General features: G+C 42.0%; 1 protein-coding gene and 1 long non-coding RNA gene across 2 annotated transcripts in view; one reads left to right on the top strand and one right to left on the bottom strand.

The window, feature by feature from the left end:
• LOC113926417 overlaps positions 1-10,828 on the bottom strand; it is a 114,831-nt gene extending 104,003 nt beyond the window's left edge. The window contains exon 1 of the long non-coding RNA XR_003521306.2: positions 10,690-10,828. This is a non-coding gene — a long non-coding RNA (uncharacterized LOC113926417). The remainder of the gene's footprint in view (positions 1-10,689) is intronic.
• A 79-nt stretch (positions 10,829-10,907) lies between these two features.
• MFSD4B (major facilitator superfamily domain containing 4B) lies at positions 10,908-20,096 on the top strand. Its single transcript, XM_027601263.2, is given in 5 exon segments — positions 10,908-11,294; positions 13,139-13,307; positions 14,454-14,570; positions 15,822-17,032; positions 17,034-20,096. Coding segments are annotated over 5 exon segments (1,584 nt in total). The 5' UTR covers positions 10,908-11,243; the 3' UTR covers positions 17,070-20,096.
• The last annotated feature ends 5,028 nt before the right edge of the window (positions 20,097-25,124 follow it).

Genomic DNA, 25,124 nt, shown 5'->3' with positions numbered 1-25,124 from the left:
TTGAATAAGTGGTTTCCAAACATGTCAACACTAGCATATTGACTTCCTCCATCTCGGGAACATTTCCCTAGAGAACTCAGCCAGTACAGCTGGGGTGAATTGGCCATAGCAGGATCAGGACTGGGGAGAGCGTGGCTGGCATGCCTGCCCCAAGGCCAAGGAGAGGGCCCACAGAGTCAGGAGATTGATTCCATAGATGGAGCTTAAACAGAGAAGTGAATATATTGAGGTTTCCACTGTTGGAGAAGGGAGGCTAGAACAGATGCTATGGTGATGGACTGGAATTGGAAAATGTGGTATGAATATGTGTGCATGTGCACACATGTGCGGGAGTTGGAGGTATATATGTGTTTGTACGTATATTTCCTAGCTTTGCCTCCAAGAGGGCCTAGAAGCAATGACATTCCAGGAGCAATAACTATACCTTCATATTCAGCCTTGTAACACAGAGACTCGGATGGTAGATACTTGGTTAGAGTGAAGTCCCTGTATTTTAAATCTAATACAATGCTAGCGTAATGGAGCTGAAGGGGACACTCATGGAAATCCTACAGTACCTTCTAATTTTATAGGAAGAGAAAAGCTTGTCTTAAAATGAAGGGGGAGAGATCGGAGGGGGAGACGAACCATGAGAGACGATGGACTCTGAAAAACAAACTGAGGGTTCTAGAGGGGAGGGGGGTGGGGGGATGGGTTAGCCTGGTGATGGGTATTAAAGAGGGCACGTTCTGCGTGGAGCACTGGGTGTTATACACAAACAATGAATCATGGAACACTACATCAAAAACTAATGATGTAATGTATGGTGATTAACATAACAATAAAAAAATTTAAAGAGAAAAAAAAGCTTGTCTTAAGATATTAAACAAGAAGAAAATACCCCCCCCCATCCCTCACTCAGAGATAATGAATTGCCTTTATCATTATCCCTTAAGACTTATGTATGGAGATGTTTTATAAAAGTGGGGAAATACTTGGGATGGCTGGGTGGCTCAGTTGTTAAGCGTCTGCCTTCAGCTCAGGTCATGATCTCAGGGTCCTGGGATTGAGCCCCGCATTGCGCTCCCTGCTCAGAGGAGAGTCTGCTTCTTCCTCTCCCTCTGACCCTCCTCCCCACTTGTGCTCTCTCTCTCTCTCTCTCTGTCTCAAATAAATTAAAAAAAGTTTTTTTAAAAAGTGAGGAAATACTAAATATGCTATTTTGCAACATGCTTTTTTCATGTAGGACTTGTAAATATCTTCTCATGTTGTATTTATCTTGACTTTTGTTGTTGGTAATAAAATAAAAACTGCGGGCACCTGGGTGGCTCAGTCATTAAGCGTCTGCCCTCGGCTCAGGTCATGATCCCAGGGTCCTGGGATCGAGCCCCGCATCAGGCTCCCTGCTCAGCGTGGAGCCTGCTTCTCCCTCTCCCACTCCCCCTGCTTGTGTTCCCTCTCTCGCTGTGTCTCTCTCTGTCAAATAAATAAAAATCTTTTTTTAAAAAATATTTACTGATTGGTGATGGGTATTAAAGAGGGCACGTACTGAATGGAGCACTGGGTGTTATAAATAAAAATCTTTAAAAAAAAACAACAAAAACTGCTTTAAGCAAAAGAGTGAGAAGTTCATGTATCATGTGACATCAGACATGGTAGAATCTAGGGTCAAATCAGGTCATTGTTGAGTTTGAGCCCCATATGTGGTGTGGAGTTTACTTAAAAAAAAAAAAAGTGAAGAACTAATGATGTAAGGTATGGTGATTAACATAACAATAAAAAATTTTTAAAAAGTGCCGCTATGACCATTTTAATATAAATTTTCTTCTATATTTCTGATAATTTTCTTAAACTGAGTTCCCAGAATGGGATTACTAAGGCTAGATGAATGAATACTTGTTTTTTTATGCATCTGTGGTTTCTGAGGTTTTCAATCTAAATAATGGATACTAGACATGATGCAAATGTGTGCATTTTCATGTCATGATGAAAAAACTTTGGTGGATTTAATTAAGTGTTTTTGTAATTGAAATTACAGCTTCACTGATGAACCCGAGGGTAGGTGTATATAGAAGGTGTCAGGAGCGGGCTTTCTGGCAGGGGGGTGTGGCGTGGGGGTACGTGAGGTCCGGGTTAGGAGGGCAGCAGAAACCACCCTCTGGGGCGCAAGTGAGTGGAGGCTCTGATCTCTCTTCCTCTTCTTATAAGGACACTAATCCCACCATGGGGCCCTACTCTCATGACCTCATCTAAACCTAATTACCTCCCAAAGGACCTACCTCCAAATACAAGCACATGGGGGGTTACGACATCAACATAACTTTATAGGGCAGGGATACAATTCAGTCCAGAGCAGATTATTTTTGTTTCCTTATGAAATCATCAAAAAAGCCAGGAAAGAGTTGAAAACCTAACCAGGGAGCGCCAATAAACTGTTACTGAGTAATGTTTTCGAGTATATAATTAATGTTCCCTAATTGTCCAGGAACATAGTAGTATGATAAACTATTTATGGTAACTGACATTATATAAACCAGATAAAAACTAGGTGTTATGAATATGCTATTTTGGCATGCTAGGTCCATGTCCTGGACTTAACTCCTCATTCTTGTGGCTTCCCAAGCCCCTTGTTTTGACTTAGCAGCTCAGCTCCTGTTCTTCACTAGGCTCTTTTATTTAATGACTCAGTTTGACTCATTCTCATGGATTTTGACTATTTCAGCTCCCTTCGCTGGGCTCCCAACAGGTCTCCCCACTCAAATAACAGATAAAAAGCATTTCTGTTTTAAGCTAATGGACAACTGAGCTGACCCTGCCCCAGCCTCCCCAACAAGAGCTGGGTTAGGTGAACATTTTCCACCGTACATAATTTCTCTCTTTGAAGAAACCTCAAAGTTAGATTTAAGTTCTTAGGGCCATATTTTTCACATCATTTGAGCCTTCACTGTATCAAGATTAGTACCAATGGGTGGCTTGGGGTGAGACAGGGAGCAATTTAGTCCACTTAAAATTTCCTTCAGTTCCTTACCCTCAGCCACTCTAAATAAAGCTATAATTGAAGTAAAAATGGTTTATCTTGAATAAAAGTCCCCTCTCTCCACCTTCCGACCAGATTGTTATCTTATGCCTTCTTCTATAGAAATTCTAAAGCTACCAGTGAGCATGTATGCACAGAACACACACACACACACACACACACACACACACACACACGCACGCACGCATGCACGATCATGGGAATTTTGCCTCCATACCCACCCTTCCATTCTTACCAAGCCACTTTGGTGCAAATATAATGATCACTTCGCTAATCTGTGTAATAAAACCACTGAAGTTATTTCCCTTTCCTAGTTTCTTCCTACTCCAGTTCAACTAGCCAGTACTGCCTCCTGATGTTCTTAGTCCTCTGCTTTCATCGTGATACTCTTACTACTCAAAAACCTATCATAGCTTCCTAAAGTCAAAAGATTATGTGTTCAGTTTGGTTTTCAAAGTTCTTCACAATCTGGCCCCCAAATGCCTTTCCAGACTTACCTATTACCACTTAGTAAAAGTGGTCAACTCATTATTTTTAACTCCACTTTGGAGTTAAAGCTCCAAAGCAAACAGGAGTTCCTGTTTGCTTTTCCCTCTGCCCTTCAGCTACTCCACCTTGATTTCTCTGTGCAAATTCCCAAGCTTTTTCTGCCTCAACTTTTCACTTTGACATATTTTGAGTAATTTGTTTACCTCAGACTTTATTAAATTATTCCTTCACTGATCTAGGGTTTGCTCTCAATTCTTCCTAGATGTCTACAGTGGAACTTTTCAGTGACTCTTCATATCCTAGTTTTGGTTACAACAATCTTGTTAAAGAGTTATTAAAACACAGCTCTCTCTGCTCCCCACCCTTCTCTCTAGTGTGTTCTTCCAACTCATCTGGAAAATCCTTAACATAAGGCCCACGCAACCAGGAACCCTGCTCGCTCTCTCATCTTCTACCAACCCTCCCTTCACTCATACTGCTCCAGCCATGCCAGCCTTTTTGTTTCTCAAATACACCAAGCTCACTCCGGCTACTGGATCCTTGTACCTGCTGTTCTTTCTGGCACGCTCTTCCCGCAGGGCTGGTTCCCTCACTTCAAATAGGGTTCGGTTCAAATGTCACTCACAGGCTCCTTCTCCAACACTGCCTTAATTTAAAATAACCCCTTTCCATCACTCGCTATCTCCATCATTCTGCTTTATTTTTCTTTAGGGTACTGATCACTATCGACATATTACAAATGCATTTGTTCATTTTTCTACCTTGTCCATGAGGGCAAGAACTCTTGTCTGCTTTTTTCACTGTTAGATCTATGCCTGGCACAGACCAGGTATTTAATAGTTATTTAATGAGTAAGTCAATGAACAGGTGGACTTTTATATAGTTTGTGTAGAAATTAAAAAAAAAAAAAACTGCTACTGGTGTTTGTTCCTAGTTTAGCAACACAGTCTCTGTCATTGTGGGGATTTCTGCAAAGGTACTGGACTTGTCCCAAGCAGATGGTAGCAAGTGTGGTATTAGATGGCAGGGATTAAACCAGAACGGCTTCGCTCCAGGGCAGAGCAGCATGGAGCCCTGGGTAGGTGGCCGCCTCAGTGCCTCTGTGTACAGAGGAGGAAGACTGTATCTCTTACAGAGCACTTAAAGCCCTAAAGTAGTTTATCTTTTTTTTTTATGCAGACGACTCTAATTGCTCCTGAAGCACGCAGTACTTTAAGAAATGATAGTCTATTTCTATTTGAGCCTACAGTAGCCAATCTCTCACTTTGGGTTGCTTTGTTTTTATTCTCTTGATAAGTCAATTTTGGCTAATAACAGTACAGTAAGGCAAAGATTTTATCTTATCAAAACAGCACAGGAGACCATTATGATGGCAGATCAGAGTCCTATAGTCTTGAATGTTAGAATGAACCCCGTTAAAGGAAATTCTAATATTTTTTAAAAAAGGAAATTTAAAAATCAGTAAGTTTTAACTTTTTTATTTTTTTAAAAGATTGTATTTATTTATTTGAGAGAGAGAGAGAGAACGAGCGGGGGGAGCGGCACGCAGAGGGAGAAGCAGGCTCCGCGCTGAGCAAGGAGCCCGATGCGGGGCTCCATCCCAGGACGCCAAGATCATGACCTGAGCGAAGGCAGATACTTAACTGACTCAGCCACCCAGGGGCCCCTAAGTTTTTATTTTTAATGAGATAAAAAAATTCCATCAGACACCCATGTCAGATCCTTTCAGTATTATTTTGAACTTTTCAAAGTACATAGGGCAAACAAAAGTGGCTCAGTGGTTGAGCTGGGACTTTTGGTTTCAGCGCAGGTTGTGATCTCTGGGTTGTGGAATTGAGCCCTGTGTCCCTGAGTCAGGCTCCCAGCTCAGCAGGGAGTCTGCTTGACATTCTCTCCCTCTCCCTCTGTTCCTCCCCCTGCTCACGCACTCTCAAATAGATAGATAAATATTAAAAAAAAAAGCTATATTTATTTTCAACTGAAAAAAATGGCCCATCAACATTTTTATTTCTCCTGAATTGTCTCACACAAAACCTTTATCCTATTAGCCTAAAGAGAAATCTGCACAAAACAGTACCCTATTTTCATCACACTTTTTTTCTTAAAAGGTGGTGAGTGACCTCTGGAGGCAATTGGACAAAATATCCTGCTGCTTTCAGGAGTGAAGCGGGGAGAATTAGAAAGTAGATCCTTCCATTTAGAGGAGGTTGTTGTTGTTGTTGTTTGCAAGTTTAATCAGGATGAATTAAAATATTTAACTTTAAAATTAGTTTACTGAACCTCAGTTCAGTTTAGTAATATTTATTAAGCATATAATACAATGCTACATGTTACAGGGGCGATAGAGACACAAAACTTTGAGGTTACAATCTACTAGGAAACTAAAGACAAGTGCTAAAATATTTATAATACAAGCTAGAATGTGGAAGAAAATTGAGGAGTGGCACAACTACACAGGAATTCAGATTTTTGGTTAGGGTGACCAGAGAAAGTCTACTACATTCAACAAACATTTACTGAAGACCCACTTTGTGCCAGGCACTATGCTAAAGGATAAGATTTCATTTATTTATTTAGAGAGAGAGCATGAGCTGGGGGAGGGGCAGAGGGGGAGGGCAAGGGGGAGTATCTCCAGCAGACGCTATGCTGAGCCGCCTTGGGGCTCCACACGGGGCTCCATGCCATGATCCTGAGATCATGACTGAGCCAAAACCAAGAGTCGGACCCTCAACCAACAGCCACCCAAGTGCCCCATGCCTGAGCGGATTCTTAAAGGTAGGAATAGTTCTGGTATTGCTTTGGCATCATAAGCCTACTCTCGTCCACCTCTCCCACTAATTACAACTAAAAACTCATTACAAAATACAGACAACCACTGCCTCAGGACTCTGAAAAGTAAAAGCTTGTGAAGGGAAGGCACAAGTTGGAAAAGAAACCATCCAGGGGATGGGCTTCCTGGCCTTTTTTCCTCTTTTCTCTTGTGGTTTTGTCCTGAGGAGAGGGCCCATGAGGGAACTGTTTGGCTGCATGAGTAGTTAATACTCCGATAAAAACCCTATCTCCCTATCCAGGGAGACTGAGGGAAGGTCCAGGGAACTGAGAAAAGGGTCCTCTGTGAGTTGGGAAGTGAGCAGGGAGGAGGGAGAGGACAGGGTCACAGAAGGTGATTCCTAATTTTGTGTAGGAACCACTGTAAGTTTTAGGTTCAGGGCTGAGCTGCACTTGTCTGCAAGAGACCCAAAGCAGCGTGGCACAGCAAAGGCTTTGACAACTAACAGTTACTCATGGGCCCCTGAGTGGTACATGTTCAGGACAGACCCAGAGCAACAGAGCAGAGGCTTTGAAAACTGAAGTGAGATTGAAACCATCACAGAAGGTGATACAAAACCTGTAATGTGAACTCAATCAGGTTGATTGCCTGCTTAAACAAACATACATTCTCCAGAGGAGGATTTTAACAGGATCCAGAGGCAGCGCAATGTTAACTGTCACTATGTTCCGGAGGTGATAGAAAATGACTTGTGTAAAGATTAATAGGAGGAAACTTTGTTCAAAATGAAGTCAGGAGGGCAGCAGGGGGAGCTCTCATGCCCTGCCACTCGCGGTCAACTGCAGATCCAAGAGCAGGAGACATAACTTGCAACCGGGCAAGTTGGGAACTACTTCTAAATACTACCTTACTATCCTAGCAGGAAGGAAGAGAGGTTTTCCTCCTCCTCTGGCAACAGCCCAGTCAGTGAGAGACCGTCACAACTCAGTCAACGAAAAGCCACTATACTTTGAATTCCCACTTTACTCCAATGGGCTTTTTGTTTACAACAGTTCTCCCAACTTCCCCCTTTCTTCCATAAAAGAGGAGTCCTCTCCTTTGTTCTCCAGACTTGCTAATGGTTTTGCCATTGCTTGTGGTCCCAGACTGCAATTTTCTGCTATTCCCAAATAAATCCATTTTTTTTTTAAAAAGATTTTATTTATTCATTTGAGACACAGAGATACAGAGAGAGCATGAACAGGGAGAGAGGCAGACAGAGAGGGAGAAGCAGGCTCCCCACTGAGCCAGGAGCCCGATGCGGGGCCCGATCCCAGGACCCTGGGATCATGACCTGAGCCGAAGGCAGATGCTTAACTATCTGAGCCACCCAGGCACCCCAGTAAATCCATTTTTGCGGGTAACATAACTGGCTGTTTTATTTTTAAGGTTAACACCTGTCATACAAAGAACCAGGAAAATGTGGCCAAATCCTGAGGGAAAAGACAATCGCCAAAACAACCCTGAGATAACACAGGTGTTGGAATATTCAAAGACTAAATCTGCTATTATATGTTGCAGGAGGTAAAGATAAACACACGTGAGATAAATATAAAGAAAGACATTTTCAGCAGAGAAACAAAGCATGAAAAAGAACCAAGTGGAAATTTTGAACTGAAAAGTACAGTATCTGAAAGAAACAAGTTCACTGGATAGGTGTAATAGCACAATGGAGATGATGAGAGAAAGCGGCAGTGAACTTGAAGATCGACAAGTTAACAGAAATTACCGAAACTGAAGAGCAGAATCTGGAGAAAACAGAACATAGGAGCATCAGGGACCTGTGCAACAGTTTCAGAAGGTCTCACATATGACAAAAACAGGTGAAAGAGGCTGAGAAAAATTATGTGAAAAAGTAATGGCTAAAAACTCCCCAAATTTGGTGAAAGACGTATATTTACAGATTCCAGAAGCTTGGTGAACTTGAACTTAAATTCAAAGAAAATCATGCCTAGATCTGTCAAAATCAAACTACTGAAAGACAAAGAAAAAAAAAATCTTGAAAGCAGCCAGAGAAAAATGAAATACTACATAAAGAGCAAGGATTGAATGCAGAGTCCAGGGTAGCTAGAAGACACTGGAATATCTCCAAGTGTGGAAAGTAAGGGACTATGAATCAGAAGCCTGTATCCAGTGAAAATATTTTCAGTAATGAAGGTGAAATAAAGACGTTCTGATATGAAGGAAAACTTAGAAAGCTATTGTCAGCAGAATTGCCCTAAAAAAAAAAATGCTGAAGCTGAAGGGAAAAGGTACCAGAAGGAGACCTGGGTGCTCAGGAATGAAGGAAGAGCAACAGAAAATTTAACTATCTAGGTTAATATAAAAATCCTTATTTTTTTCTCTTAAATTCTTTAAAATATATATGATTATTGAGAAGATAGGCAGGAATAAGGCAGGTGCTCTTAGTTAGGGGAGACTAAGCTACTGTAACAAAAATTCAGTGATTTGAGCAACAGGTTTGGGGCACCTGAGTGGCTCAGTCAGTTAAGCACCAGACTCTTGATTTTGGCTTAGGTCATGATCTCAGTTGTGAGAACGAGCCCCGTGTCGGGCTCCACGCTCAGCAGGTAGTCTGTTTGAGGTTTTGTTCCTTTCTCTCTCTCTCCCCCGCCCCGTCCTCCCCCACCCCAATAAATAAACAAACAAATAAATCTTTCAAAAAACAACAACCGGTTTTTTAACAGTCAGAGGGAAGAATTCTCTCCGGCCTTTTCTGCTCACATTTTATTGGCGTCCTTAACTGCAAATTCAGCTGCGGATTGTAGGGAGCTAGGGCAGTCATGCACTGGGTTATAATTCAATTACTTAGGAAAGGCAAATGGACTTTGATGAATAGCTAGCAGCCTCTCCCACAGCAGGTGAAAGAGAAAGGAGGCATTTTTGGATAGAGGGGACCATATGAGCAAAGGTAAGGAAGAGAGAAGCCACATGTAAGGAACTAATTGGAATTTTGATGTTGAAATGGAAAGAGATAAAGCTAGAGAGGTGGGTGGGGAGCAAATGAAGTTGGATTTTATTCTTGAGGAGTTGACGGGTTTTATGTAGCAGATTTTCATTTCAGTGAGCTACTCAGGGGTGAAAGATGAGAGAACAGAAGACTAGAGGGGAGAAAACCAGTTAGGAACTTAGGGGAATAGTTTTGGTGAGAGGTGATAAAGTTTTAAAAGTAGGCTGTGATAATAGCATAGAGGGCTGGTTTCGGAAATATCATCTGTCGAGGTAAAACTGGCAGGACTCGAGGAGGAGGGAGAAAGAAAGAAGCCTCAAGGCAGGGTCTCCCATTCCTTACAAAGATGACTGGGTGGGTGGTGATATCAGCATGCAGTATCACAGAGCAGGGACAAATTTAGGAAAAAAAGGAGTTTGGTTTTAGGTGATAAAGATAAAATACTGTGAAGCTTGAATTCCTACAGAATAGTTTTGGTTATATTAAATCTCAGTGAGCCAGCTGGAGGTGTGTCGCTCAAGACAGAACTCCTCCATGGAGGAGGCACACAAAATCCGTTGTAACCTACCTCTCATATAACCTTCTGTTCTCTTTAATACATATACCTTTTGTTTCAGCCACATCAAACTTTTCTCAAAGAGGCCTTCCCTGACTCTGAAATCTAAAACAGGTTCTCTTACATCACAGCCTCTGTACTTTCTGAGGTAACCTGGGAAGGGCTTAATGACCAAATGGATGCGGCTGGAGAGATGGGTTGGAAAGGAAATGATGAGGAGATTTAGGTTTGTAGTCTGGGAGCCTAAGCGGTAGAAGTAACTGGGTGCAAAAGCACATTTCCGATAGGCAGTAACAGATATTCACACGTCTTGAGGCCGCGGTCTGGTCAAACAGCAAAAGGAAACAAAAAGCTGGTATTGGATAAGGAAAGACAAGGCCTTTCCTTTTCTGCAGGCACACCTCTACTCAGGGATCCTGGAAGTCCACGTCCCGCTCCACTTCCTGACAACAATGGTATCGTTTGCAGGGACTGGAGCCCGTGTGCTTGAAACCTCAGCTTTGGGTCGGGACTTCTCCTGAGCTACTGTTACACTATGTACAGCCCCTGACCTTGGGCACGTTGCTACTTATTCTCTCTGACTTAACCCAGCTGTCTGTAAAACGAGGAAAACGTGGAATTTGGAGTGTTGTTCTGAGGCTTCATTGAGCTAATACCCGTGAACGCTTACATATGAGGTTCAACAAATGTGGTGGAGTGACACATGGACGACATAGCTCAAAGGAGCGAGGACAGCAATTCTAGAAAGCTGTATAAGGGACAGACCGGGCTCCCTTTGCCCTGCGAGGAGACCTGGGCAGCGGGTGCAAAGCCATACCCTGCCCATCTTGGCCCGCTTTTTCGCCCGCAAGGGCGTGGCCGCGTCTTACCTCTGGATCCGTCGGGTCCCAGGCTGCAGCTTCCGCTCACTCCGCCACGGGGCGCCCGCTTGCCGGGCCTCTGTGGGCTCAGCTGTGTGTGATGCGGCGGCCCGGGCGCCCACGTCCGGTCTCCCAGGCAACCACATAAACTTCCGGTTTGAGACAGGCCGCGGTTGGCGAGAGGCCACATTTCCGCCACGTGACCCCCTCCGGCAGCTTGCCGGCTGAAGGGCTAGCGTCACCGGCCTGCAACGCCCGGCGTTTTCCCGAAGTTCGGACTTCCCGGCCCTGACCAGGGGGCAGTTCCTGGGGAAGTGGCTCCAGCCGGGACGGCCGGGCCTGCAGGGGCGGGGCCGGGGCTTGGCTCCCAGTTCCGGAGGCTCCGCTGAGAAGCCGGGCGGCAGCAAGACCGCTTCTCCTGAGCCGCCGAACTGGAGTTGGAGCTGGAATTCCGTGGGGCCTGGGCCCCGGCTGCCGGGCAGCGGCTCCTCGGGGCCGAGGCCGCGGCGGAGAATGAGGCGGTGGCGGTGGCAGGCTCCCGGCGGAGCCGCCAGGCTGGAAGCATGCTGCGCTGGTTCATCACCGTGATCTTGTGTGCTGCCTTCCTGGGGCTGGTGAGAGCCGGGGCTGGAATCCTCCCAGGCCGGGGCGTAAGCGGGCGTCCTGCAGAGAACGCCGGCTTCGGAGTTCGAGTCTCGCCTCTGCCACTTGCAAACTGTGTGACCTTGGGCGCGTTCGTCGGCCCCAGCCTTGGTTTCCTAATCTGAGAAATGGGCACAGTTCTACTGTTGGAGGGTTATTGTCCAGTGGGAAATTGATTTTCCTAATATATTTGCCAGCTCCAGCAAACCTTCCTACTTCTCCTACGTGGGGTGGGGGAGATAGATTCAAGGGGGTGTTGCCAGGTCTATAGGCCCACCCCCTTGAGCCCACGCAGACCGCAAATTATTACACAAAGCTGCTTTTCTGGGATTTCCTCTTCCTTGTCTGACCAAATGACCAAATTCAGCCAACTCCTTATTTTTGCAGACGGGGCAAAATAGACCCATAGAGGGAAAATGACTTTTCTGGACCACATAGCTGGTTTTAAGTGGTGGAGGCAGGCATAACATGTCTTTCATTCTACCCACAATCCTATGTAAAACAAACCTTTAGATCCTTCAGTTTTTGTTTTTTGTTTTGTTTTTTTAAGAGCGAACTGCGAGGCCAGAAGCGCCGTTTGACAAACCCCTTGGCTGCCCCACGATTCCCTTATTTCTAGAGATCGTCCTCTCATCACTTGTCTTGAATATTGGGCTCTGGGGGGTTTGGTAGGGTTAGTCCTCTGAGGAGAGTCACTTCTCAGAGAGTCCTCTGAGAAAGTCACTTGGCGTCTTTCGCTTGAGCCACAACGGATTCCTAGAGTATTCTAATTTGAAAAAAGAAAAATCATTGCAGACGCTTCTTGAGCCCTCACCTTGTGCCAGGTCCTGTTTTAAGTGCTTTACAAGAAGGAAGTAATTTGATTGGAGATGGAGCTCAGCCGTCCCTGGTCCATGTACCAAGTGCTTGCTCTGCTCTGGCTTGGGCAAGATGCACACCCGTGTTTTGAGCAGAGCAGTCCAATTAGAATGAATTATTCTTGAAGCATAGACCTATTAGAAGCATTTTTTTTAAGTGTCCAGCAAATATTCTCTGATGGCTTGGGGTTTTCTTTGAAGAAAAATACAGATTTAGAAACGTTTGAATTGTCTATTTTCTGTGTATTTTGTATGTGTCAGAGGAAGGACACCATGTGCATCCAGAAATATTGCTGTTTTAACAACAAAAAACCAGGAATGCTGTTTTAATGGTTTGATAATTTAAATTTTTAACATCTAAATTCCTGTTATTTGTGCATATAGTATATTTCAAAGGGCACATAACTATTTCAAAAATGATTTTGATGTTACATTTTACTGTTAATACAAGAGTCTTTTGCAGTACTGTTCAAAAAGGAAACAAAATTGTAGCAGAGAGCCAAAGAAATTAAAAAAATTTTTTTTAGACTTGAGAATTGTCAGAACTAGAAAACCAGTAGGATTTGACACACCAAATGCAGTAGCCTATAGTCTAGGAGTCCTAGTACCGTCATCCTGAATTTTTCCTGAATGTGAGATTTAAAGTAATCCCCTACATTACACTGAAATCCCCTCCTCCTTTTTTATTTTTTAATTAAATTTTTAGATGTGGGGGTGGGGCAGAGAGAGAGAGAGAGGGAGAGAAAGAATCTCAAGCAGGTTCCAAGCCCAGCGGGAAGCTTGATCTCCCAACCCGGCGGTCATGACGGAGCTGAAGCCAAGAGTGTGAAATCCAGAGTCGGCTGCTCAACCACCCAGGCGCCCCTCCTCCTCCCTTTTTAATAGTGAAAAAAACTACCACATAGATAGACATTATTTTAATGATTGTAAATGAAAGGTTTTGTCTTTTTAAATTTTAGGGAATGAGTGTTGCTATACTGGGACCGACATTTCAAGATTTGGCAACAAATGTGAACCGCAATATTAGCAGTCTTTCTTTGATTTTTGTGGGCCGTGCCTTTGGATTTTTAAGTGGCTCAGTGATTGGTGGAGTTCTTCTTGACATTATGAATCATTTTCTACTTTTGGGTAAGTAAAGACCAATTTTAGCTTTTAATGACTTTCAAGGAATTTATATTTTGTTTTTAAAAATGAAACATTTTATGGTTGACAACTCAGATGAGTAGTGTTCAGGCGTCCTCGGTGAAAATCAGTTTTCCTTGGTGCCTGTTTTCATCTCAACAATTATAGAGAATCTATGCAGGGCCACTCTGGAAATTTAGATTAGCCCTAGAATGTGTTACTCTCTTTAGCCTTCCTGACCATCAGTGTAATTTAGGCACCACCCCTGGATTACATACTAGTTGTCCAAAGAACTCTGCTTGTTAGGGTTTAGGGCGGATCTCCTGGGGCCACCAGAGATCAGAATGAATTACTTGAACCTGCCCAGGCTAGGCCCTGAACTGAGAATGAAGGTGGGAAGTACTGGGGGCAAAATGACGTGGGCTAAATTTTTGTCCCAGCCGCCCCATGTTAATGATGCCTCCGGACCACTCTACCTCGCCCTTCAAGTAGATGGCAAAGCTTTTAACTTACTCTTTCTTGAATAAATAGACACGTTTAAAGAAAATCTGGATTAATGTGATAAAAGTGCTTTGGAAGTAAGGAGAATAATTTACTGTTGTTGATGAATAAATGAATAACTGCTCAGATTTCCAAAATGGGTTGAGAACATATAGATCTTGTATTTCCCTCCTTATTCCCAAGCTAAATTACTTCATACATTTCTACTACAAACTATCATAACTGTATTTCATTTTTCTCTTTTAATTTTTTACCTCATACCTAAAAGTCTTTTTATTTATTTGATTATATGTATGTGTGTATGTATGTATTTATTTAGATTAAAACTCTTTTTAAAATATGAAATATTTAAATAAATTTTTGAGTTGTCAGTTTTGCTATAAAACTTTGCCCTGTAGTATAAGGTTTGATTATCAGCAATGCTAGAAATGTACTCACATTAGGTTAACTTATGTTTTATAGTCCATAAAGATTATGAAAGCTTGTAAAGGAAATAACCATTTATAGATGCTGAACTTCTTATCTACTTACTATTACCGAATTGTAATTTGACCTACTTTGCATTTATTGGAATTTCCATGATCTTGACTTGATTTATGACTCCTGGCATGAATATTGTTTTTTATAGCTGACTTTTACCTTTCTTCTCAGGGGTGTCAATGTTGACCACCACAGTTGGTCTTTATCTTGTTCCATTTTGTAAGACAGCAGTATTGCTGATTGTCATGATGTCCGTCTTTGGTGTTTCAGCTGGCGTTCTGGATACAGGTCAGTGAGCCCTGCAGGGTCATCTCTGGGAGTAGGGACTTTCTACTAGAAAAAGTAGAGCAGATGACATCAAATTGTCATTTGCAGTGTAAAATGACACCGACCTACTGAATTGCTCATGGGGTCACCCAGTCAGAACTACCCTCTGGCAACTACTCTTCTTGCCAAGTAGGGTGCCTGTTTTTGGCAATTCATGGAGTGAATTTAAGGAATTTTGTTCAGTGAGAGATTATTGATTTGCAGTACCCAAACAGGAAAGGGTCCCCCATGTGGGTAATTATGGTGCAGGTGAGTGGGCTTTCATTTTGGGATAGAACTTTATCAGTGTAGTATGGGAGGAATTGATGGGTTAATAGGTTAAACCAACTTTGGAACCATATTTGGCTGAGGAATCATAGAAGCAGCTATCCAATTTAAAAAGCCCTCTGCCTTTTGAACTAAGAGAAACCTGTCCTGTGTATTATTTTCCTTCTCTCTTTTTTTCCCCCTCTCAAAAGCTCCTGCCTTCCTGCAGGAGATCCTCTTCATGTGTCTTGTTATCTTTTAAAACCTACTAAACAACACACTTGGCATCTGTCCACCCCTAAAACCAGCTCTTTTCTTCCCCTGCTCTATTGTTACCTGATATATTGGGGATATATACTTTAGGCTTAGTTTGGTTGTGAAATTATGGGGTACAATTTTATGTTTGTCTGCAAGTATGTTAAAAAAAAGAGAAAGAAAACACAACACTTGATGCTTCTTGCCTTTCACCTTTGTTTCCTGTAATGGGCCCAGCAGAATTCTACAGTGTTCAGGTTTCTGAACATGTGTTTTGCATCTGCTATATACCTAAATAATTTTCCTCAACTGGTTATTTGGTAATTTGTCCATTATCTCATGATAATATATATTTAAAATGTTTACAAATAAATATCCACCTCTTTCCCACCCTCCCCACCCCCTGCCAGCCTCATATTAGAACTATCTTGTTAAAGGCCTTGGGCTAAGGTGCCTGGCCCTGGGAGGTCGTGGTTTACTAGCTTGTAGAATCCATTTGTGAGTATGTGATGTTCCGATGCTGAGAGTTCTGTGGTGGTGGTAGGACAGAGTTTCTTAGTCATAAAATCGACCGCGTTGCAACATTTGTTGACTGAGAATACCTTCATCCTTGTGCCATGTAAAATAGACTCATCCTCCTCCTGATAGTCATGAACTGTTTTTTTGCTAAGTTACTGTGATTAAATAATTTTCCTCATGTTTCATTGGTAGGTGGTAACGTCCTGATCTTGGCTCTTTGGGGGGACAGAGGAGCCCCACATATGCAGGCCTTACACTTCAGTTTTGCCTTGGGTGCCTTTTTGGCTCCACTGCTGGCTAAGTTGGCATTGGGCACGACGGTGTCTGCTGAAAACCACACAGAGCCTGACTCTACCCATTCTGCCCTCAACCAGTCATCTGAAGCTGACTTAGAATCTCTGCTTGGAGTACCTGACAACACGAATCTACTGTGGGCGTATGCTGTTATCGGTACTTATGTTTTTGTAGTTGCTATCTTTTTTTTGGCTCTGTTTTTAAAGAAGAGCTCAAGGCAGGAAAAAGCAAAAGCATCTGCTCAGAGGTCTCGAAGAGCTAAATACCACAGTGCCCTTCTTTGTCTCCTTTTCCTGTTCTTCTTTTTTTATGTTGGAGCTGAGGTAACATATGGCTCTTACGTTTTCTCGTTTGTGACCACCCACGCAGGCATGACGGAAAGTGAAGCGGCTGGGTTGAACTCCATCTTCTGGGGGACCTTTGCAGCCTGCAGGGGCCTAGCAATCTTTTTTGCTACATGTTTACAACCTGGAACCATGATTGTGTTAAGCAACATTGGCAGCCTGACATCATCCTTATTGTTGGTGCTTTTCGACAAGAGCCCAGTTTGTCTCTGGATAGCGACTTCGGTGTATGGGGCCTCGATGGCAACCACGTTTCCCAGTGGTGTTTCTTGGATTGAGCAGTACACAACCATCCATGGGAAATCTGCAGCATTTTTTGTAGTCGGTGCTGCCTTGGGAGAAATGGCTATTCCTGCAGTAATTGGAATTCTTCAAGGACAATACCCTGATTTGCCTATAGTTTTGTACACCTGTTTGGGGGCATCGATAGCCACTGCTCTTTTATTTCCCATGCTCTATAAATTAGCCACCTCACCTCTCAGTCAACAGCGAAAAGAACACAGGCAAAGCGAGGACCAGAAAGCTTTGCTGTCTAGTTCTGAGCTAAATGACTATGAGGAAGACAATGAAGAAGAGGATGCAGAAAAATGGAATGAAATGGATTTTGAAGTGATCGAAATGAATGATACAGTGAGGAATTCTGTAATAGAGACATCTAAAAATATTCTGATGGAGCCCTTGGCTGAAGTCTCCAGTCAGTTCCACTCCAGTGCAGTGGTACTGGAGTCCCCGCCAGTTGATAGTGGCCAGTCCCTTGTGAATCACCTTGCAAGAAACCAGGCTAAAAGGGACTAACACCTAGAGAAGATGGATTATTCTGACCTCCTTGAATAATCTCCAGTTGTAAAGAAGCCAGTCAGAGCAGAGCATTAACAGATTTTCAGCATGCTTTGGGGATCAAAATTTCTAGGTCAGAGTGTAGCAAATGCTACAAAGTTTTGAAAGGTTCTGTAATTCTAGAGTTTTCCATAAAGAACAAATGGTCTCGTGGGGCAGGATCTTATTGTGAGGCTAGTGTTTGGCACGTGGCTGATTAGGTAATGTTTTATGGTCTCCACCCCTCAAAGCATGCAAAGAAGGTGTTTGTTGTTGAGAAGTTGGGTGCTGTTCTAATAGAACAAAACCACCTAGTAGTTGAATTGATTAGCTGAACAAATGATCAGTCATCAGTATTATACCAGGGAAGTAGAGGAGTGTCATTTCATAAAAGAGCAACTTTGAAAATGGACAGAGATTTTTATTAATTGCTTTGCCCTCCCTGTAGTGTTGCGCCGGAGAATGCTGATTCCTCATTTGATTTCTGATTTCTATGAGGAGAACACAAAACAGGGCCCTAGAGACCCGGCTTCAGGACTGCTGCTTACTAGTTTTCTGGCCCTGCACTCAGTCCTTAAATAGGCCTTGTTTATCTGTCTCCTGATCTGTGATTCTTTTAGTGAAAATGAGATGATTTTCAAACTAGGAATCCATAAGTTTCAAAGTTTGTGCAAGGAAAAAAAAAGTAAAAAAAAAAAGTTTGTGCAGTGTATCTGTTAGAAATAACGTAAGTGCCGTCCATTCTTCATTTCAAATGAGAAGTGAAACAAAAGTGATAGTTTTGAGAATACTGATTATGAATACATGTCAGTTTAAGAGACTCAGTGTTTAATAATTACCTGCAAAACACATTTTTCAGTACTGTGTTTCATCAGTTCTAAGATGCACCTTTTTTCACATTTTTAACATCTCTGAAATCAGAATATGTCTTAAAGTCAGTGGTCACTTAACATTTTGTGACAAAATTTAATTGACAGTTATCCATGTACATATACAAAATAATGTTGCATGTTACAGTCGGTGTCTTACAGTAATTCATTCAATTATGGAGATTTTACTATTTTTACAGGTACTTTAAAAAGTTATTTTTATATGCTGATTTTCTTGATGTTCAAGTGGGATTTGGAGATGCAATGTTCCAAGTTTAAAAGCTGCTTGAGAGTTACTATGTTAGTAGTGGGGCCTACCTTAGTAATGAAGTCTGGGTCTGGGCCTTGCTCTTACAGGGTTTGTTCTTTATTGAGTCTGGCTGGTAATTACATTGTAAGCACTGTAAACTACGCTGCTAGTTTAATTTACAAAGAGGCACAGTCTTTTCCAGTATTTGGAATATTTGTTTCACCCACCCAGGGCTCTTCCTTCCTGACTTTGAAATACCTGGGAAACCAAAATAATGATTAGAAAGGGGCTTGGTGGGCGCCTGGGCGGCTCAGTTGGTTAAGTGACTGCCTTTGGCTCAGGTCATGATCCTGGAGTCCCAGGATCGAGTCCCACATCGGGCTCCCTGCTCAGCAGGGAGTCTGCTTCTCCCTCTGACCCTCCCCCCCTCATGTACTCTCTCTCTCTCATTCTCTCAAAATAAATAAATAAATCTTAAAAAAAAAGGGGGCTTGGTGGCCTAGAGGTCAGGGATCACAAAGGGTACTTCATATGAGTGTGGCAAAGCTGGTGTGAGCTCTCCTTTGATAAATGACTAGCACTGATGACAGCTTTTGTTTACTTCTCTTTACCATGTTTTATGGTGAGTAACATTTAATTTCTACCTGTTTGCAGTATGTTTGCTTTCTCTTACTTACCTAATTTCTACAAATTTGCCTTTGTTTCTTCTCGAGTGAAATGTATCTTTTTTGACCACTGCTCATTCACCTTCAATACCTGCCATAATATGGGTTTGTATATAACCTAGCAATTTTGGAGAGGGCCGGTGGAGAAATTAACAGTAAAAAGCGTATTCTTCTTGCTCTTTTTGTATTGTACTTTTCTCTTAGCTACAACTTGGAGACCACCTGTGTTCCATTTACTGCTTTTTCTCAGGTTGTTGGAATTCAGGCAGTAGATGCTATTTGGCAGCTGGGAGGCTTGCTAGAACAGGGATTCTATCTGCAGCATCTACATTTAATGGGTAGAAGATGCAGCTCAGGGAGAAAAGGATGATAATAAGAACATGGCAGAAAATTTGGAAATCCACACTGGAAAGTCCACTAGAGTTCCACAAACCAAAATGTGAATGGCCATATGAGATTGCAGGCATTGTTAAAGTTTGATGTATTTCCATATTGGAAGGATAAGACTTCGTACAATTCCAAGAATTAGCATTCATTCTAATAATCAGTCCTTAGGTAAGTGTCTGCTGATATACAAGTAGCCAATACTGAAGTTTTCTATTGCTGAATAACAAATTTAGCAGTTTACAACAGCATTTTTGTTTATTTTAAGTAGGCTCCACGCCTAGTGTGGAGCCCAACGTGGGGCTTGAACTCACAACTGTGAGATTGAGACCTGAGCTGAGATCAAAAGTTGGTTGCCTAACCGACCGAACCATCTAGGCCCCCTAACAACAGATATTTTTTGTCTCACAGTTTCTTGAGTCAGAAATCTGGGCATGACTTCACTGGGTCCTCTGTTTAGGGTCTTGTGGGGCTGCTGCAGTCAAGCTGTTGGATAGAGCTATGCTCCATTTTGGAGCTTAGGGTTCACTTCTAGGGCCATGTATGTGGTTGACAGTATTCAGTTCCTTGCTGTGGCCTGCTCAGGTCCCTGTTTTTTGCTGGCTGTGAGCTCCCATCAGTCCCAGTTCCTAGAACCTCCCACGGTTTTTTTTTGCCAGGCAGCCCTCTGTAGATCTCTCACAACGTGGCAGCCCATTTCTTCAAAGCCAGCAGGAGAATGGCTTTCTCTCACACCAGTCTGCTAAGTTGGAGTCTTCTTTCTTTCTTTCTCTCTCTCAAGATATTTATTTATTTATTTATTTATTTATTTATTTATTTATTTATTTATTTGAGACAGAATGAGAGCAAGCACATGAGAGGGGGGAGGGTCAGAGGGAGAAGCAGACTCCCTGCCGAGCAGGGAGCCCGATGTGGGACTCGATCCAGGGACTCCTGGATCATGACCTGAGCCGAAGGCAGTCGCTTAACCAACTGAGCCACCCAGGCGCCCTAAGCTGGAGTCTTCTTTAACATAATATAATCACAGGAGTGGCATCCCCTCACCTTTGCAATATGCTCTTGGCTAGAAGCAAGTCACGGGTTCGACCCAAACTCAAGGGAGAGAGGCTAGTACAGAGATGTGACTCATTGAGTGTTACCTTAGAGTGCGTGTGCTGTACACACTCTGGTACTTGCAGAACCAGGGTTCCAGAGAACTAAAAGTTGGAGCTGGGGACAAGAAGCCCTCAGCAGTCACCGAAAGTGATGATAGGTACCAAACTGAGTGAGTGGAGGGGGCGGTGGAAGGCTCCATTAGGCCAGGCCAATGAACCTGATAGAAGAGACTCTGTTTGTGGGGCAATGGATAGGCTAACTCAGAGTTAGGCTTTTTTTCCCCTTGACGTTTTATGTTCTTTCCCACTGTGATTTTAACTTGTTCAAACGCAGCTTCCTGTAAGAGAAATAGGTAAATTTCAGTTTAGTTATATTTTCATAGTAATAATTTTCAAAGTAAAGATGCTTTGAGGGCATCTTTCAGTTACTCTTATTTTTTAAAGAAAAATCCTTTTTAAAAACCTGTTTTTATCATAAAAGTAATGAAGGTATTAAAAAGTCAGCTGGAAGATTAGGGAAGTACATAAAAATGTAAGGGACAAGTATAATTTATGCAAAGTTTTTATTTATTTATTTTTAAAGTAAGCTCTATGCCCATTGTGGGGCTCGAATTCCCTGCCCCTGCAATCAAGAGTCATATGCTCTACCAACCTAGCCAACCAGGCACCCTTGTATAAGTAATTTATAATTCTAAACACTTGGAAAAGTTCTTAAGATTTCTCCTCAACATAATTTCCTGGGTAAAGGGGTAAAAAAAAAAAAATTCCCTCCTACCAGATAAAGTTTCAGAAACAACTTGAATTTTGTGTCCAGAGTGCATTGCCACTGCAGTTGATGGACTGGTTATTAGTTTGAAGAATTGTAATTTATTAAGAAAAACAACAAACCTAATTGATCAGTGGAGTAACACCCTCCTAAAAACTGTGTGAGACCCGGATTACATGTAAAATGATTTCGTTTCAGGTAGAATCATTGAATAATCAGAATAGCTTTCTCATAACCAGAACTTTTGGTTTACCATAGCAGTATATCCTGCCGCTTAAAAGTTATTACTAAAATAGAGCTTAAATTTCTTAATGGAAGTAGATAACATTCTTCTGGGATACCCTGTATCTGTATCTGTTAAGTGCCACTTGTTTTGTTCACAGTGCTCTGAATGTGTGTGTGTTTGTGTACATGAATCCACAGGTACTGTGTGTGTTTGATACTTTCCTATACTGTAAGGGTGTAGGGGTAGAGGTGCTAGAGAAGGGATACAAAAAAGCTTAAGGTATGATTCCAAGTTTGTTAGAAATGGCCCTTTTTTTAATTGAAAATTTTATTGCAATTATACATTTACATGCAGTTGTGCCTAGTGTTTTTGTTTTTGTTTTTTCTAAATTTGTTGAGTGAGGGCTACTTGCTCAATCTCGAGAGTGGAGAGCTAGGCTAGTGCTTCTCATGTGTTAATGTGCATTGGAATTGCTTGTTAAAGTATAGATTCTAATTCAGTAGTACCTGGGTTAGGGGCTGGGATTCTACATTTCTAACAAGCTTTTACATGATGGGGAGCTATTGGCCTGTGGACTGACCACATTTTGGGTAGCAAGATTCACTTTTTGAGAGGGTCAAATTCTTTGCTACTCTAGGGAATTCAGTTTGTTTTGTTTCAGCTTTTCTAAATATGACCCTAAATCTGTAGGAGTCTGTATTCCCATGCGCCCCCTACTCTCTCTTAACACACAAACCCTAGGACTCTATTCTGAGTTCTCTTCAGTCCCTCCATTTACTGCATTGGATGTTGAATATTTATTTCTTATGTCTGTTGAATGCCTCCTATTTGGCTGTCTCTGTGAGAAGTGTTATGTTACACTGGTGAAAGATCAGAAGGTTCCTATCTCTGTGGAACCTACCCTCTAAAGCAGTACCGTCCAGTAGAATTTCCCACAATGATGGGAACATTTTATATCTGCACTGCCCAGTAGCCACTGGTCACATGTGGTGAATTGAGCCCTTGAAATATGGCTAATACACATAAAATGAATTTTTAATTTAAATATCTACATTAGCTGGTCGCTGCCATATTGGATCACACAGGTCTAGTGGGAGAAACCAGGTATCAAACAAATAATCACACAAGATGTTTCCAGGAAGGCTTTATCTTCTGTTATACTAGAAGTTTACAAGTATCTGGGGTCAGAAAAGTTGTGCTAGATACCTTCTCAGATGGCACAATATAAATTATCATGGCACTTAAGGAAAGGCCTAGTTTTCCTGGGTCCTGATGGTAGAAAGTTGTGCTTCGTGATCTGAAAGAGAAGGTTTGTCTTTCCTTGTGTGTCAAGGAGGCAAACCGAGGCTGGTCACCTTGTTTGTCAGGAGGACTTAAGCTCTTTCCCTTTATGCACTTTGGCCAGTTCGCATTTGAGCTAGGTTGCACTTGGATTTTTATTTAGCTATAAATAGTTTCATGTTTAATGAGTTAAAATTTTATAACATTGAATTTTTGCAAAGAGAATTTTCCCATATTTTCCAACATTTTTTGGTGGTTGTCTTAATTATGTGTTCTCATGTCCTGTACTACTTTCTCGTTCATTTCTCTTAATTCTTGCAGAAAAGATCCCTTAGGTTCTTGCACCGTGGCCATTAATTCTTATGTATTGTCTTCCTTTTGGCTTATATTTTTAATTGCAGAATGCTTTTCCTGTCTGGTCTGTGGCTTTATGGCAACTTGCCTTTGATGTGTTTGGTTATGTTAATGGATGGCCTGGAGAAGTGTAAAAGTTGTTCGATGACATGAGTGACTTAAGGCTGTGGGCTTTTTAGCTTCTGAACAACTTGTGAGTTTATAAGGTGCTTTTTAAAAGAATTATTTTTAGGGATGCCCGGGTGGCTCAGTCGGTTAAGCGTCTGCCTTTGGCTCAGGTCATGATCTCGGGGTCCTGGGATCGAGCCCCGCATCGGGCTCCCTGCTCAGCGGGAAGCCTGCTTCTCCCTCTGCCTCTGTCCCTGCCTGTGTGTTCCTTCTCTCTCTGACAAATAAAATCTTAAAAAACAAAACAAAAAGAATCATTTTTAATTGTGATAAAATAGACATTACATAAAATTTACCATCTCAACCATTTTTAAGTGTATAAATTCAGTGGCACTAAGCATATTCACATTATTGTGCAACCATCACAGCCATCATCCACAAAACTGAGACTCCATAACCCATTAAACACTGCCATTCCATCCTCCTACCAGTCCTGACAGTGATCAGTCTACTTTCTGTCTCTACAATTTCACTACTCCAAGTACTTCATATAAATGGCATTATACAGTATTTGTCCTTTTATGCCTGGTGTATTTCACTTAGCATGTTGTGGCATGTGTCAGAATTTCCTTTGTAAGGCTGTGTAATAGTCTTTTGAATGTATACTTTGTTGATCCATTTACCTGTTATGGACACTTGGGTTGCTTCCACCTTTTGGCAATTGTTGAGTAACGCTTCTGTGAAAATTCATGTACACGTATCTGTTTGAATTTCTGGTTTCAGTTCTTTTGGGTATCCCCACAAGTGTGATTGCTGGATCATATGTTCTGTTTTTAATTTTTTTGGGTGCTTTCATTATTGGACTTAGATAATATTTTGTCCTAATCAGTTTTCCCAGAAGAAACCAGCTATAAGAAGTTAGAGAAACCCATGCTTTTGTTAGTATTGCTTCAAACCCTAGGCAGACTTTTAGCGCATTATAATCAACTTAGTATCACCCACATACTGAATAGGTGAAAGGTTGTATCAGACATCTACCTCAAAGTTTTGTTCTCTTTGCTTCCAGTTTTTTATTTAGTCATTGAGCAAGTGTCGGAGAGCTTACTTCGTTTGAAATCCTACTTGAAATGAAACCGAACCTACACCAGTTGGAGGTTGCCCTTCTAGACAGGTTTTCACCAATTAGTTTTGATTTGGGGGCCTTAACGAGGTAGGGATGGCCTCGTAGATTGATTACATCTGTATTTAAGACTGCTCACAACTTACATGGCTCTGTACAATGTAAAAGCTTGTTTGAATAAAATATTGATATAAATACTCGTGTTGGTTTAAGATAAAATTGGTGTTTCATTTCATGGATGCTTAAAAATGAATTTGGCATGTCTTCAGAAATTAGTCAAAAATATTTCCAGATTTTAGATTGTGAGTACTCCAATATGTATGTGGTAGTTGTATTAGGTTCCTAAAGTGTGAATAGTGTATTATTTTCACTGCACATGGGTATTTTAGAAATGACATCTAACATCTTTGATGATGTCTAACATTTCTGGCCCTTCAGTTTCTCTTAAGTGTATGATCCAATTTCTAAATTTACAAGTCCACCAAAGAAGCTTTTGCTAGCTGGATATTTTAGTTAATATTTACTTGAGGGGCGCCTGGGTGGCCCAGTTGTTAGGCGTCTGCCTTCGGCTCAGGTCATGATTCTGGGGTCCTGGGATCGAGCCCCGCATCGGGCTCCCTGCTCTGTGGAATGCCTGCTTCTCCCTCTCCCATTCTCCCATGCTTGTGTTCCCTCTCTCACTGTGTCTCTCTCTGTCAAATAAATAAAATCTTTAAAAAATATATATATTTTACTTGTATAACAATTCCCTAATTAAAGATGATTACAGTTATGTCTTTGTTTCAGAACGGAAAGGAAGTTTTCAAAATTGCATGTCAAGGAGAAACTGGGGTGTTTCTCCTTGCTTCCCTTCTATAAAGAACCTGCAGCTGAAAGCCTGCTGTTAGTGACCACAGCCCTTTTTGTCTTGTTTAAAACAACTGT

Source organism: Zalophus californianus, chromosome 7 (genome assembly GCF_009762305.2).
Source record: "Zalophus californianus isolate mZalCal1 chromosome 7, mZalCal1.pri.v2, whole genome shotgun sequence".
In the NCBI taxonomy this organism is placed as follows: Eukaryota; Metazoa; Chordata; class Mammalia; order Carnivora; family Otariidae; genus Zalophus; species Zalophus californianus.
Note: the sequence above shows the minus strand (reverse complement) of the source record. Positions and strands in the feature narration are given on the sequence as shown.